Genomic DNA, 16,812 nt, shown 5'->3' with positions numbered 1-16,812 from the left:
CTCCAGGGTAACTTACTACTATTCCACAGTCCCGGAGGGTTGCCTCTTGTTCTCCAGGTCAAGCTCTGTCCCTGCTGGGTTTTCTTCTGCCGCCTGACTCTGCAGCCGCCATCCCACTTAGGGCCACAGGCACCACTGTGTGTAGTGGGTGCTCCGCCTTATGCTAGGGGTTGGAGGCCTGGACAGCCTTGTGCAGCACTGGGGCTTGGTCTGTTCCCGGACCCTCTGGGCTGCATCGTCTGCACTGAGATGCTGCCCCGTGTCACCAGCTGTAGAGCTGAGGCACCTCAAGCAGCTCCCAGGGTCTCTCACCCTCCATGCAGCGCCTCCTGCACTGAGCTCCTGGCCTCGTTTTGGGGGTTGAGGACCTGTGCCACCCCAGGGGCTCCAAAGGTCCTGCTCCATGCACTGGCCTGTGCACCGTGTCTCTGGATGCACACCAGAGGTCGCAGACCCAAGCTGCCTCCAGCAGTTACCAGGGTCTGGTCACCATGTGCTGTGCTGTGCACTGAGAACCTGACCACTGGAGCTGTCCCCCACTTCCCGCTGACAGAAGTCTTCAGGGGCTCTTCCTGAGCTACTGCTTTGCTCTGCTGAGTCACTCTCCTCCTAAACCCCACTCTTCTCTCTTCTCATTCCTCGATGCATCTCCCCTTGTGCTGGGCGCACAGCTCCGTTTATATGCTCCACGGCTCCGCCCCTGAAGTCTTCTGGACCTGACAGTTTGCAGTCTTCAATCAGGTCTGGGAGAGCTCTTCTCCCCCTCCCCTCAGAAAAGAGGAGTGATGTTATTTCTCTTGCGGCCTTCTGATTGGTGGATGGGCTCCAGCAATCAAAACAGCAGGATCTCAAGCCTGGGACTCAACCCAAGCTCTGAAAGGTAAGCCTGCTACAGCTTCTTTGCAAGAATATTGTGGGAGACTAACGATTCTAGAGCTGGTTTCTATCCAGCTTTCACTGGAACATGTGGCAGGGACCTCAGACTCAATTTATGGCTCGCATACAACTTCCCATCAAGCTCTCTCATCCTCCCTGCAAAGCACCCTTTGTGTGACACAGGATCAGCTGGATTTGTTTTTACAGCCTATGACCAGAAGTGGGCCAATGGCCCTTCAGGTTGGATTTAGTGCATAGATCACTAGAAAAAGCGTTAAGGGCTGGGGTTGAACCTGTGGCCTTCAACTCCACCAGCATGCACTACTACCACTTGAGTCACAAAGTAAGAGAACAAGCCACAGACTAAGAGAATGTTTTTATATGTTCAATCAAAGGAGGTAAACTAAATACTATTGTTATAAATCAGCTGTCAAATTCTATGCTTCAAATGAATGTTATAAGGAAAGTCATATTTGTTTGCATTACAAAGCTACATAGAAAAGAAGAAAACTGAAAAGCAAAGAATCCCAGATCACAAAGCCAATATTTAAAAATGGTATGTGTGTCTACCTCAATATCTTCCTTATACTTTAACAAACAGGCATCCATTATGTTCTTCAGAGAGAAACTTTCAGAGTTAATATCAAAGCTATGTCCAGTTACTTGTGCAATTCTTTCCCAGTGTCTTGGCATCATGGCCTAGAAAAGTCCAAAGTAATTAGATATTTTTTTAAAACACACACACACTTAGAATAATCTAAATCTTCATTCCATTTAAATAATTACCATTAATGGAACTAAACCATGAAGTCTTTTGTTTCCACTTTTCTGTAACTACCCCATATCAGATCTTACCCTGCATAAAGTTGTTTTGATCTTTTACAAAAATCAAAAAGGTTGAAAACATCTTATATTCATAAAAGATTCTTTTATATACAAATTTTCAAATTAATCTCATCTTTAAAGAATTACGCTGAACTGACTTTATTTGCCATCATTTCTAGCAAAGGACAACTCTCAGTGAAATCATCAATCTTCTTTTTGAGGTCATAAAAAGCCTGCCATTCCTTCAGTGCTCTGGGCAATTTACGAATTCTAAAAAAAAAAGAGAAAGGAATATTAGATTCTATGTATCCATAATTCATCTTCTAGAGATGCAATTATTATAGTCTCACCTTTCAGTTAGCAGATCAAAAAGCTGTAAGAAAACACTGATAGCAGCTGCCAGCTTAATACCAGTGTTTTCTGTCAATTTTGCAAGAAAGTAAAAAGATATCTGTTTTTTCAAGCAATGAGACGCACATTAAAGTGAAAACTGACCTATTTTCAACATAAAACACGCCCAGCTTCAATAAAAAATGACCTGTTTTTTTTTATCCAAACAGTTTTGCACCAAAAATATTTTTTTTAATCAGATTTTATGTGTGATTTCAAGATGAAAAGGAGGAGATGAGAAAAGAGGGGACAGAGTTTCAGCTGGTATGCACTTAGTTTTATTTGCTTTGAATAATATATGACAATTTTAACCAGCTAAGAATCTGGACTAAAAACAGTTAACAATTCATTTGAACTAAATTTAGGGAATGATAAAGAGCATTATATTTAAAGGGAAAATCCTAAAAAATATAATTAATTTTTCACAGCTCTAAACCAGGCATAACTGTTACACAGTAATTAATGCATATGTATTTTTACTACATATTGGTACATGATAATTAGAAATATAAGAATTCAGATAAACAGTCTAGCTGCCCAGGTTTCTTGAGCCCAGCAGTGGACAGTACCAAATTCTCAACAGAGAGACCGTTAATGAAAAAATGTGCAACATCATGCCTGTTTAGGAATGTTTCAACATCCAGCAGTTTATGGTTTATGTGCTAAAATATCCTTGTTGATATTCCCATAGCACTTATTTTAGATAATATTAAAATTATATTCTTATTTTTTTACATAAATGCATATATATACTTTCATGTAAACAGCCTAATTTTATTAATATCTCGGCATCAATAATATCCTGTGACAATGAGTTCCACTTGCTTTATTCATTTTTTACTGTATTATTTTTTCGTTTCATTCACTGTCTGCTTTAACTTTTATTATGACAAAAGGTAAATGGAACTTTTCTTTCCCAGTCATTATTTTCATAATATCATAATGCTTAGGGTCGGAAGGGACCTAACAGATCATCCTGGGCAGGAATAGGTGCCAGGGTCATATCACCCCAGCCAAATATCTGTCCAGCCTCCTCTTGAAGAGCCGCAAGGTAAGAGAGAGCACCACTTCACTTGGGAGCCCATTCCATAGCCTGGCAGCCCTAACTGTAAAGTAATGTCTTCTGATGTCCAGCCTGAACCTTCTCTCTAACAACCTGTGGTTCCTAGTAACCCCGGGTGGTGCCCAGGGGAACAGAGCCTCTCCCAATTCCCACTGGTCCCCCCGGTGAGTTTGTAAACAGCCACCAGATCCCCTTTCAGCCTGCTCTTGAGGAGGTTCAGGCCCTTTAGCCTCTCTTCATAGGGCCTGGCCTGCTGCCCCCGACCATGCGAGTAGCCCTCCCCTGGACCCTTTCAATGCTAGCCACATCCCTCTTGAAGTGCGGCGCCCAGAACTGGACACAGTACTCCAACTGTGGCCTGACCAATGCTGCATAGAGGGGAAGGATCACCTCCCTATACCTGCTTGTGATGCATCTGTAGATGCACGACAAGGTACGGTTAGCCTTACTGACCGCTTCCTTGCATTGGTGGCTCATGCTCATCCTGGAGTCAGCAATGACTCCATGATCCCTTTCTGCCACCGTGTTGACAAAAAGGGTGTTCCTCGGTGTATAGGTGTGTTGCTGGGCCCTTCTCCCTAGATGCAGCATCTTGTACTTGTCTGCGCTGAATTCCATCATACTCTTATCTGCCCACCTCTGAAACCTGGCTAGATCTAGCTGGATTCTGTCCCTCCCCTCCACCATGCCCACCTCGCCCCACAACTTGGTGTCGTCAGCGAATTTGGACAGCATGCTTTCCACTCCCACATCCAGATCACTGATAAAGATGTTAAACAGTACAGGCCCCAGGACCGAGCCCTGGGGGACTCCACTGCCCACATCCCTCCAGGTCGAAAATGACCCATCCACCACCACTCTCTGGGTATGACCATCTAGCCAATTTGCCTGTGTGGGCATCAATGCCGCAGTCATTTAGTTTTTTTTTTTAAGAGAATGTGGTGGGAAACTGTGTCAAAGGCCTTCTTAAAGTCCAGGAAGACGACATCCACCCCGACACCTTCGTCCAGGGACTTTGTGACCTGATCATAAAAAGAAACCATGTTAGTCAGTCAGGACTTGCCCTCAATGAACCCATGTTGGTTGCCCCTGAGCATTACCTCCCCTGCTGGGCCCTTGCATATGTGCTCCTTGATAATTTTATCAAAGGTCTTCCCAAGGACCGAGGTAAGACTAACTTGCCTATAGTTACCCGGGTCCGCCTTTCTCCCCTTCTTGTAAATGGGGACCATACTGGCCTTTTTCCAATCCTCTGGTACCTGGCCAGTGCCCCATGAGCACTCATATAGCTGTGCCAGGGGACCCACTATGATCTCTGCCAATTCCATCAGCAACCTTGGGTGAAGAGCATCTGGACCTACTGATTTAAACACATCCAGCCCCTCCAAAAGTTCCCTAGCCAGGTAGTCCCGGACCCTAGGCATGGCGGTGCCTCTTATTAACTTCTATCATGTCTCCCATCTAAAATAAACATTCCTGGTTTGTATAGTCTTTCAAAATATTTCTTTAAACAAATTTATTTCTATGCCTCTATTTGTGTTGATCACTGCTATTACTAGTATGCAGTTTTTAAATGGGATCACCAAAGCTGAACACAGTATTTGAATTATGAAATGTCAAAAGTATGTAACAGCTTTGTATTTTCAGTATTACTTTCTGGTGTTTTTGTATACTAGCTAGTATCTTATTTCCTCTTTTGAGTGCTACTATGCACTGAGCAGATGCAAATTTCGAGCTTTCCATAATGAAACTTAAAGGCGTGACTTCCTTCTATCTGCAAACTTGCATATCCACTGGCAGGAGTTCTGTGCTAGAGCAATCCTTAACTTCTGCATTTCCAGACTTATTTTAAATAGGTACTTATTTTAAAATTTGAACTGTGCATTGGTGGCTAGATTATCACCCAGCTCCAAACAGAACCCTTCACAGTTAAAACAGAAATCACGTTTCTTCTAATGGGTCACAGGAATTGTCGTGGGAATCCCTGAGGAGATCTAAAGGATAAAAACATAAGAGAATCTGCCACTTTCTACAGAAGGGGTAGGCAACGTTTTTTGGCTGAAGTGCCAAGAAAACCACAATGTTTCCCTGAAAGGTGCCGGAGCGCTGGCATACCAGAAAAACAAAAGGGAGAGGGGAGGGGTGTACATGGCAGGACGGACTGCATATTAGTATATTTAATAATCATAAATGTTGCCTTTGTTGTTGTGTATTCCTTTTTTATTGAGCATGTTGCAATGCAAGAGAAAAAAGAGACAAATAAGAGAGAGAAAGAGAAGAACAGAGAGAGAACCAGACACTTGCACACAGAGAACCATGTGCACAAACACAGAGAACCAAAACACACCCATAACAGACACATGCACACACACATATCCAGAACCAGACACATGTGTGCGCACACAGGACCAGACAGAGGCAGACAAACACACAGAACCAGATGCACGGGCACAAAGAGTTGGGCTCCTGGACCACTGAACAAAGTTCGCTCCAAGACACGTGTGCACCCACAGGTATGAAGCTAATACTGGAGCCCGGAGAATACATTTGCAGTCTCTCAGCTGCAGCCAGCCCAGCCTCTGGGTAGCTGTTGCCAATCATGTCATGGCTTGCAGCCTCCTAGCCACCTGCTGGGAGTAGACTGGGCTTTGTGGTTGGCAGGAGCTGCCTAGAGCCCAGGCCAGCAGTGGCATGCCAAGTAAAATGGCCTTGTGTGCTGTGCTTGGCACACATGTCGGGGGTTGCTGACCCCTGTTCCACAGTCTGCGAGCATAAAGTTAAGTTGATTTCTGACTTCCATTGAAATCAATATTGAGACTGACTCAGCCATATCAGGAAGTCAATACATTCATTTGTGCTGTAGTCCCAACCCTTAGGTCTGAAGCCTGTTCTGCCTACTAGGTATTAAACCTGTGCAGCTACCTACCTCTAAAGTACACAGCACACTTCAGATAAGTCATCTTGTTTCACCCTATGAAGGTGTTTGGCTTTCCCTTTCCAGCAATGGGCAACCTTAAGTGACTCCAGAATGTAAAAGTCCTGGGGTAGCCAGGCAGCTGCCATGAAATGCAGGGAGCAATTTGTACCACATCCTCGTTAATGATATAGCTAGGGGAGACCCCTACGCATCAGTGATTCAGAAAACAAAAAGAACTCATTCAAAAACAGCTCTGAAGAGATGCTGGAAGCTTCTCCACCCTGGAAAGGAGAGGGCATCTACTCCATCTACTGAAATGCAAAGCCAAGACACACAGGTACCTCATTCCCTTTCTAGGAATCCCCCATCATTGTCCTCTCCATATCTCTGTGGACAAGTGAATGTATGGCACACAAGCAACACACTCTACAGATCATCAAGTAAACAATGTGCCTCCACTCAAAGAAGAAACATGGGATCACTCAGACTCAGGAGAAGGTGCAGCAGCTGAATTAGAAGAGGGGAGCAGAGAATGCAGAAGCAGAAGCAGCAGCATTACACCCAGCATTCTTGCTTGGTTTTCTTCTTCCCTTCCACAGGCTGAGTGGGAACAGGAGCCCCAGTCAGGGAACATTCTCCCAGATGTATCCCTCAGTCACATACTAAATAAACAATGTCAAATATGCCCTTTATCTCATGGGTAACTGCCACTCATTTAGCTATGCCTTTCAGCTATTCAAGTGGTTACTGTCCTCACACTTCCATATTCATGGAGAGGCAGGGATTCTCTCCACTGGGGTAGCAATCAGGTCACACTGGTACTTGACCTAGTACAGGGGCTGCAGGATTTCCTGATAGAAGACTACATTGCCTTACTACAAAATCAACAGAGAAGAAGTAATGTCACCATAACTATATTGCTGCATAGACACCAAAGCCAGGCAAACCAATCCCTAGTTAACTCCTCTCCAGCCCCAGCTCTCATTTGCACCACCCTCCCTGGGTCACAGGAAACTACATGAAGGGATTTCCCTGAATTGGCATGCCAGGGCCTGCACACCCAGAAAGAGCCAGAAATAGAGGAAACTTGACAGGAGCAGCTGGTCATGGTACAACACCAAGGAGAGGTAGTTAGTTGTATTAATTGAAAGTCAGGCAGAAGACAGCTACTTTTCCACCCTATAGAGTAACTAAATCAGAGATATATCTAACATACGGATTTGTGAGCCTGAGCTCACTACATCAAGGAGCCTTTTTCCACTGACAGTCGGTGCTCTACAGCATCATGGGACTGAGGAGTCATTTAATTCCAAAGAGAGGAGAGGGGAAAGGCTTGCACGTCATGACTGCACGGGGTAGGAGGGATGTGCTCAGGCTTCCACCTTATTTCTATGGTTGGGCTCAAGCATTTTTCAAAGACAGCCTTGTGGCCAACATTTCCATTGGCAGTCTGCAAAGCCAGCATCATTTGGCTTCTGATTTCAGCATCAGGCTAAATGCAGCCTGCTAGGCAACTCCATCCCTCCTGCCTCTCCCCCGCCCCTGACAGATTTGCAGCTTCTGGAAAATGAAAATGAAAATGTCAGAAAAGTTGTCCTTTGTGTGCTATCTGCTTGGGCAGATCCGCAGCAGCTGGATGTACATCACAGTTGTATCTGCTTGCCAACCTGCACAATCCAGGAAGTTTTTGGTAAGTACTGGGGACAACTTCCTGGGGCAAATGCTGGAGAAGCCAACTAGGGGCCATGCTCTTCTTGACCTGTTGCTCACAAACAGGGAAGAATTGGTGGGGAATGTAGTATAGTGGATGGCAACTTGGGCAGTGACCACAAGATGACAGAGTTCAGGATCCTCAGGAAAGAAAGGATAGAGAGCAGCAGAGTAAGGACCCTGGGCTTAGGAAAAGCAGACTTCAACTCCTTAGGGAACTTATGGCCAGGATTCCCTGGGAAGTCAGACCGAGGGGGAAAGGAATCCAGGCGAGCTGGCTGTACTTGAAAGAAGCCTTACTGAGAGTGCAGGAACAACCCATCCTGAAGCGCAGGAAAATAGCAAGCAGTGGTGACATGCAGGGAGTGCACAAGGGTGCACATGCACCCCCTGTCAGGCCACGCTCCCTGTTTAGGTGATGGGCAAAGGGCAGGTGGCAGTGCCTGTGCCCCCCTTGGGAGCACCAGCCAGGGAGTGGGGCTGCCAGCAAAAGCAGCCGCGCCATTTCCAGACATGGCTGTGGAACTTCCAGAAGCAGCATGGCTGCTTTTTGGTGAGATCATCTGCAAGGGGACCCTCCCCGGTCACTGCGATCAGCTGCTGGAGGACCCACCCCTCTGGTCAGTGAGATCAGCCACTGATGGACTCCCCACCCCATCACTGACTAGTGTGGGGGGGGACCTGTCACTAATACTAGCAAGTATGGCAGAAAACCATCTTAGCTTAGGGAAACTCTTCAGTAAACTAAATCACAAAAAGGAAGCTTACAAGAAGTAACAGCTTTGAAACCTGAAGAAATGACTACAGAAGAACATAAGAGCATTGCTTGGGCATGCAGGGATGAAATCAGGAAGGCTAAAGCACAACTGGAGTTGCAAGTAGCAAGGGATGTGAAGGGTAACAAGAAGGGTTTCTACAAGTATATCAGTAGCAAGAGGAGGATCAAGGGAAGTGTGGGTCCATTACTGAATGGAGGAGGCAACCTTGTGACAGAGGATTCAGAAAAAGCTGAAGTGCTCAATGCCTTTTTGCCTCATTCTTCATAGGCAAGGGCAGCTCCCAGACTATTGCACTGGGCAGCACAGTTTGGGGAGGAGGTGAGCTGAGCACCCTTCAATGGTGAAAGAACAGGTTAGGGACTACTTAGAAAAGCTGGATGTGTACAAGTCCATGGGGCCAAATGGGAGGCCTTTGAGGGCGCTGAGGGAGTTGGGTGGTGTGACTGCAAACCCACTGGCCATCATCTTTGAAAACTCACTGAGATCAGGAGAGGTCACAAATGATTGGAAATGGGCAAACATAGTGCCCATATTTAAGAAAGGGAAAAAGGAGGATCCAGGGAACTATAGATCAGTCAGCCTCACCTCAGTCCCTGAAAAAAATCATGGAGCAGATCCTCAAGGAATCCATTTCTAAGCATCCCACAACATTCTTGCAGGCAAGCTAAAGAAGTATGGGCTGGATGAATGGACTGTAAGGTGGACAGAAACTGGCCAGAGCACTGGGCTTGGAGAGTAGTAATCCACGGCTCAATGTTTAGTTGGCATCAAGTCGAGTGCCCCAGGGGCTGGTCCTGGGGCTGGTTTTGTTCAGTGTCTTCATCAACGACCTGGAAGATAGCATAGAGCACACCCTCAGCAAGCCTGCAGATGACATCAAGCTTGGGGGAGTAGCAGATATGCTGGCGGGTAGGGCTAGGATTCGGAGTGACCTAAACAGATTGGAGGATTGGGCTAAAAAGAATCTCATGAGGTTCAACAAGGACAAGTGCGAAGTCCTGCACTTAGGACAGAACAAACCCATGCACCAGTACAAGCAAGGAGCTGACTGGCTGAGCAGCAGTTCTGCAGAAAAGGACCTGGGGATTACAGTGGACAATAAGCTGAATATGAGCCATCAGTGTGCCCTTGTTGCCAAGAAGGCTAATGACATACTGGGCTGCATTAGTAGGTGTGTTGCCAGTATGTCAAGGGAAGTAATTATTCCCTTCTATTCAGCACTGGTGAGGCCACATCTGGAGTACTGAGTTCAGTTTTGGGCCCCCCACTACAAAAAGGACGTGGACAAATTGGAGAGAGCCCAGCAGAGGGCAACAAAAATGGTTCTGGGGCTGAGGGTCATGACTTAAGAGAGAAGACTGAGGGAACTGAGCTAATTTAGTCTAGAGAAGAGGAAGCTGAGAGGACACTTAATACCAACTACCTGAAGGGGAGTTCAAAAGAGGATGGAACAAGGCTGTTCTCAGTGGTGGCAGATGACAGAACAAGGAGCAACAGTCTCAAGTTGCAGCAAGGGAAGTTTAGGTTAGATATTAGGAAGAATTTTCTCACTAGAAGATTAGTAAAGCACTGGAACAGGTTACCCAGAGAGGTGGTGGAAGCTCCATCCTTGGGGGGTTTCAAATCCCAGCTAGACAAAGGTTTGGCTGGGATGATCTAGTTGTGGCTGGTCCTGCTTTGAACACGGGGTTGGACTAGATAACCTCCTGAGGTCCCTTCCAACCCTAACTTTCTATGATTCTATGATAATTATTTCAGCTGGAGGGCCACTTAATGAGTTTCTGTGAGCTGTCGAGGGCCACAAACATAGCCCTACCCCTGACAGGTGCCCCACCCCCTGGTCGCCATCTTGGGACCAGAAGTCCTACCCTCACCCCTGAACTTTGCCAGGAGAAGTCCCTCCCCTTTCCCCAAGAAGTACTCCTTTTGGGAGGGTTTTGCCATCTTGGAACCAGAAAAAAAACAAATCATACACTAAAAGCCAAACACAGACTATAACGTATTTTAATTTTATTAGAAAAAATATGTTTATCATCATTTGTGTTTGTGTAGTGTATATAGAGGTGATTGCATAAGAGTTACAAAATAAAATCTTACTCTTGTATGTTCTGTGTGATGAAGCATGTGGGGCGTGGTTGGGAGTGGATCTGTGTGTATGGTGTATGATGGTATGTGTGTGTGGGGTGGGGCTTGTGAGAGGACCTGGCTGTGTGCGCGTGAAAGTGTAGGTTATGCAGAAAAGGTATGGGTGAGTGGGGTTTGTGGGGTGTCAGGAAATGGGACCCCCCCACAACTGCCCCCTATTGTACAGCCCCTGCCAGCGGTGGCAGCAGCAGCAGCAGTTGGGAGCCCTCAAGATGCTCATGTCCTGTGAAGGCGCTGCTGCCCGGCTCTGGCCAGAGCTGCACATGGCAGTAAGAAGTGCAGCTTGCCCAGCCCGCCTCAGTTGCACGGGCTCCCCATGGTGCATGTGCAGCTCCCAGCACTTGTGCCCCACCAGGGAAAGCCCCACGTGATAGAGCTGGCTGCCTTCCCCACTCCCTGCCACCAAGGAAGCAGGGGAAAGAGCTCCCCGCCACTTCTGGTGGAGTCCCAGCACCTGTACATGGTGGCAGGGAGTGGGGAAGGCAGCCGGTTCCATTGTGTGGGCTACCCCTTGGGAATGCACAAGTGCCAGGAGTTGTACAAGGACCATGGGGAGCTCCATACAATAGAGGTGGGCTGGCTTGGCTGCACTCCTTACCGTCATGTGCAGCTCTGGCCAAAGCCATGCGCTTATGGGCAGCAGTGCCTGCATAGGCCATGAACACTCTGAGGGCCCCCACCTGTTGCTGCTGTTGGCAGGGGCTATACACAATGTGGGGGAGTGTGTGTGGGGTCCTCCCACCTTTGCCCTCCCTCCCACCCACACCCTGCCCACCTGTGCTCCATGCTCCCACTGGGCACGGCCTCTGCATTCCCCCCAGCCCCATGTTCCCTGCCCCTGCCCAGCTGCAGCTCTTCCTCTCTCCCCTTCCCCCCACAACCCGCTTCCCTACCTGCTTCCCATTGTAGCAGGGACAGGAGGAAGAGCTGCTGGATGCTGGGAAAGCTGAGCAGGTCCCTTGGTGGCTAAAGCAGTGGCGGCAGCAGCCCCTCCCAGAAGCTCTGTGCTGGATGGGCCAGGGCCCTTCTGTGCATGAGGGTGGGAGTGAGGCACACAGGCTGGACAGGGTATAATTACCCACAGGCCAGATGAAATTGTCTGGTGGGTTGGATCCAGACCATGGACCATATTTTGCCCACCTCTGCTATAGTAGGCAAACAAGCCCTGAGACCTGAAGCAATGTGTGTTGCCTCTCACTGGCTATCTAGTATAGTACAGAAAGTTAAACAGAGGTGGAGGCTCAGGAACAGGGTAGATATTACAGCAGCTGTGAAGACCCCAGAGTGCCAGCCCCAGGTTACACTAGAGGAGGTACAAGCCCTTAGTATCTATATGAGGCAGCACCTGAAGGAGATCACAGCACAAATGCACCTGGATTTTATTCTAGCATACCAGCACCACTCCTAGGGACAATTCTAGGCTGCCATAACACTTTAGTGGGCTAGAAAGGGTGGGTATGGGGCACTGAACCCCTAAAAAGGAAATGGTGGGAGCTCTACCACTAGGCTGTTCATCAGGATTGCTGACCTCGAGGATGGACTGATCCCACAAGTTGCAGAACACCTGCAGGTGAAAGCCATTGTGATCACTGCATGAGTGTAGAGAGGTTGACCAATCTGGAGATACATCAGCAGCTACTAAGTAGTACAGTATGAAATTTGAGCTAAAGTCCATCATGCTACAAAAATTGTCACAGGTGACACCTGCCCACAAAGGATCCTAAACTGGAATCAGGCCACCTGAACTCTGCTATGCAATGTTTCTTTTGTATACCTCCAACACCCTCCTTCACTCCCCTGACATCCTCCCAGTCTGAGCCCTTTTTCCCTCCCCCTTTCCACATCCAGGAGAACGGATGTCTCATGTGCCTCCAGTGTCCAAACAGTGGTCCAAATCCAGAAGCTGTCTTGTCCAAGGACTTTCTGCATGGGATATGAAACAATCTCACTAGGAAAAAAGAACAATTCCTTTCACTGTTCAGATGCTGCAGCCTCCTTCTTCTCTTCCTCTCAGTAGGAACAACCCAGACCACTCCACCATCACTGAAAGGTGGCTTCATCCACCCCTGCCCTTGCTATCTCCCTGAGTAAACTTCATCAGAGCTTGGAGGACCCTGAGCCTGACCCATAGGACCAACATATTAATAGCAAGTCCTCAATGTCCCCATGAGGCTGATGACCATTTGTGGGACCGTAGGGATTGATGCCCAGTCTCCCGGGACCCTTGGGGTTCAATGTTTCTCACTCAACTCTTGCCATGGAACATCCAAGGCCAGACCATTACTCCCTCCAGAAGACCTCTACCTATCATATATCCTGCACTTCACCCCATTTCCAGCAATGTGAGCCATAGCTACCAAGCCTCAGACAGAGACACAGTAGTCCTCAGTACCCAGAATGCAGCCATGGCACAGGCACTAAAATTCTGGAGAGGGAAGCAAGGTGGGTTCGGTCTGCTTTTGTGATCTGTGTTTCGCAGACCCTGAACCATATGTGACAGTGCAAAGCATCTGCACAGATAAAACTAGACCACTAAATACCCTAGGGCATCACTAGATTGTAGAGCTGATAACAGTGCCACTAATGGTAACAGTTTATGCTTCTGCACATGAGGCTGTTCACGTGACTTCCCAGCTGTGAGGGAACTCTCCATTTTGGAATTATCTGCAAAAACAACATTGGTTCCACACAGGAGTCATGCCTGGAATCCAGGAATTTGGCAACATCAATGAACTCCAGGTGGGCACTGCAGACCACCATTGTGTTCACAGTATGTCCCGTTCCTGTTCATGAGCTCAAAGGTCTCTGCTATGGGCTTGCAAATACTGACATAAATATAATGTACTGCCCTCTAGACAGGGGCAAAGGTCATGATCTACTGAAACTCCAACATAATTATCTTTGAAGCATCAGGGTCAGTAGAAAAAGAGATGTATTCTGCTATGACAAGAATTAGGGAATTCAGGAATTCTCCAAGGACCCTGGACAATAACTCAATGTCCATGGTATGACCCACAGCTTGGTAGAAAGACGATAGGCTACTTACTGATGTGGGAACCACCTGCCCCCAGCACTTTACTGAAAACTCAGTGGGGCCCCTGTGCCAAGTGCAGTGTGTGCCCAGAAGAGGCATTGTGTTAATAGAACCCAGCTAGCCCAAAATCTGTATAGATTGCACACTTCATCTTTACAGACACTGGGAAGCTGGGTCAAATTAATGCACTTCCTTTTCTGGTAAAGCACTGTTTTTTTTCACATCTGTCAGCCGCCACAATGCCCAAAGGCAGCAGTGACCTTCTCCAAGAGAGAGACTATAATCTTGCTAAAATGAATATCCTTCAGATTATGTTGAAGCACATTGCAGAGGTGACAGAAAACCACAGGCCAGAAAAGTTATGGCTGGAAAATTATAACAAATTTATACATTTTCCATATATAAAATATAATTATTGGAGGGGTCATCTTATAAGCAGGGTTGTCTTGTATTTGAATAAATACGATAGCATGTGCAAGAAGCTACCTGCAAATTCAGCATAAACAAACAAGGAAGGAGGAAGGAAAAAACTATTCATTTGAATGTATAATAAACAACTTACCTGTTTTGAAAATCTGTAAGTTCGTTGTTAATTTTTTCAATGTCTAAGTCACTCCAAAGTATTTCATAGTATCCATTAATTTTATCAATAGCTGAATTGTAGAGACCATAAAGTTTCTGAAGCAACGTAAGATCACGTCTTATTTTTTGCAATTCTGGATATTCTGTTTCAAATTTTAAGAGAGGCAAGTTGTGATTATTGATTAGGTATCAAGATAGTTATATAAATTATAATCCATTCTAAAATGAAGATTTAATAAACATACGTCAGTTTTTGCCTCTTAAATTGGTTAGCATCTTACTCCTCACATAGTCCCTTAAACAGTCACCCTGAGAAAGACTAGCCTATAGTATAGTAATACCTTAGCTTTCATCCAACATATGACTACTTATTTATATAGTAAATATAACCATATTATGTGGGTAATACTCACCCCTATTTCTGTTTCATCCACTAGCCATCTAGGACTAATTCCTATTTCACTTTATGTGTTTAAATGGTATGTAGTCAGATATGCAACTGCTGTTTCTGGCACCTAGGCACAGGTTGCAATTCAGCTGCATGCCCAAACATGCTTACCAAAATAGAATTACCTTGGTAGACAGGTAAGGTTGGTAAGTCCCACAGTAGTAGTTGTTAGCAAGCATTAGCAAGCCTTCTCACCTTTTGGTCCACTAGTTTAGTAGACAGAGCTCTTGCCTAGGGAGCAGAACTGGTTTTCAGACCCCTTTATTAAGTGTGAGATTGAACTTGCATTTCCTACTTTCCAGCATCAAGGGGAGGAAGGTTGAGATCTAGGGTAAGGCTCTCCATCTGGCAGTCCAGAGGCCACAAGCAACCTGTAAGGGGTCAGTCTGTGGCCCAGGGCTCCTATCTGGCTGCTACTACCACCAGGGTCTCTAGGCTCTCCTTCCCTCTGTCAGTTTTTGCTTTTTCCCTTCTTTCCTCAGCACCAGGGGAATCTGTGGAGCATGGCAGCAAGGGAGCTAAGTTTGGAGCTATCTGTGTGCATAGTGGGGGGGGGGTGTCACCACCTGCATATGCGGTACAATGGCCACTCACATGTGGAGCAGTGGGAGGGAGCATGCAGTCTAGGGGCCCATAGCTTGCACTACATGGCAGGCAGCCCCTAGTCACTAAGAAGTTGGACAGCCCTAGGCTAGGCACGACCCGAACTGCCCTCAAGCTCTCCTCTTGAGGTTAGTTCCCTGGGTAGCCAAGAAAGGGACAAATATTGGGCTAGGGAAAACAAATCAAAAGGTTGGAAGCTCAGTGAAATGGAGGCAATCATGCAAGGGAGGTGGCTCTGGGTTTTAACACAGGCCACTGCTCAAGATGGGGCAGGAACTTCTCCAGTGCCTCATCCATTTACTGAATAGATTGAAATTTATCAGTAGATGTTTAGGATTATGAATCCAAAAAGATGACAAAGCCGGTAGGGAAATACAAATCGCCCAAGTGAGGGACTAACATTAGAGGGATGGGGGTGAGGAGGGGAATGCAACTAGGTTACAGAAAATACAATGTTAGCCAGCTAAGCCCGGAGGTGGGCGGTGGGGTACTAAATGCATTTAGATGCCTCTAGAGACACATCCACAGTGATGCAGGTAGTGCGTAACTCTAATGGGGAATTTTAACCTGTGGTAACATACATTCAGCTACTCGGGATTCTACTTAGTGCTCTGCATATACGGCATATTCCATTTGCCCTGGACAGTGAGATATTTATACAGACAACATGGGGCTCATCAACAGTCTAGTGGTTAAAGTATGTGCCCAGGATATAAGATGTCTGAGTTCTAGGTCCTTCTGTGTCTTGAAGAGTTTGAACCTACAGTAGTTATATCCCAGCAGGGTGCCCAAAAGCTACAGAGTAGGTGTAGCAGTGAGCACCTTCCACATCTTCTTCTGAAAGCTGACCCACTTGGCACCCAAGAAAGAAAGACTGATGGGGCTATAACAGAGAACTAGGAGGTTCCTGATACTTTAATGGAGAGATTGAAGCAAAAAGGACCCCAGACAGCTCAACAGGGATTAGCTGTGAGAGGGAAGGCAGCAAGAGAGCAGCTGCAACCTAGGCGCAGTAAGTTGCCCATTAGGTAGAGAGGATAAACCTGTGGCCAGTCAGGAGAGCGCCTGACTGGAAGAGGAGGAGAACAGGGTCTACAAGCCTGGGTTTTTTAGGCAGACGTGTAGTGCAGCTTGGAACTGTGTGGAAGAGAGCTCCTGCCAGCTCAGGCAGGCAAGGATCAGGTAACGCAGGGGTTCAGAGACATCCAAAGAATGGGGAGGAGGCTGCTGCAGAGGCATGGTGACTCAGGAAGAGCTTTGAGTGTTTTATTTCATAGATTTCTAGGATCGGAAAGGACCTTGTAGATCAAGTCCGACCTCCTGCTCTAGGCAGGAAAAAGCGCTGGGGTTAAACCAGGGGTAGGCAAAATACGGCCCACAGGCTGGATCCGGCCCACAAGGCCATTCTATCTGGTCCACAGGGCCCCTAAAAATTTTAGA

The 16,812-nt window shown here is 46.8% G+C and overlaps 1 protein-coding gene across 1 annotated transcript in view; it reads right to left on the bottom strand.

The window, feature by feature from the left end:
- The window catches only part of LOC149868730 (dynein axonemal heavy chain 5-like), a 265,120-nt gene that overhangs the window by 194,173 nt on the left and 54,135 nt on the right, over positions 1-16,812 (bottom strand). Inside the window, exons 30-32 of the mRNA XM_090037668.1 lie at positions 14,302-14,464; positions 1,860-1,971; positions 1,447-1,575 (exon numbers count right to left, since the gene is read on the bottom strand). Of these exons, the coding sequence (XP_089893794.1) occupies positions 1,447-1,575; positions 1,860-1,971; positions 14,302-14,464 (404 nt within the window). The remainder of the gene's footprint in view (positions 1-1,446; positions 1,576-1,859; positions 1,972-14,301; positions 14,465-16,812) is intronic.

The sequence above is a fragment of the Crocodylus siamensis genome, chromosome 3, assembly GCF_052110815.1.
Source record: "Crocodylus siamensis isolate JL-2025a chromosome 3, ASM5211081v1, whole genome shotgun sequence".
NCBI lineage: Eukaryota > Metazoa > Chordata > Crocodylia > Crocodylidae > Crocodylus > Crocodylus siamensis.
This window is presented reverse-complemented; position numbering and strand designations above follow the sequence as displayed.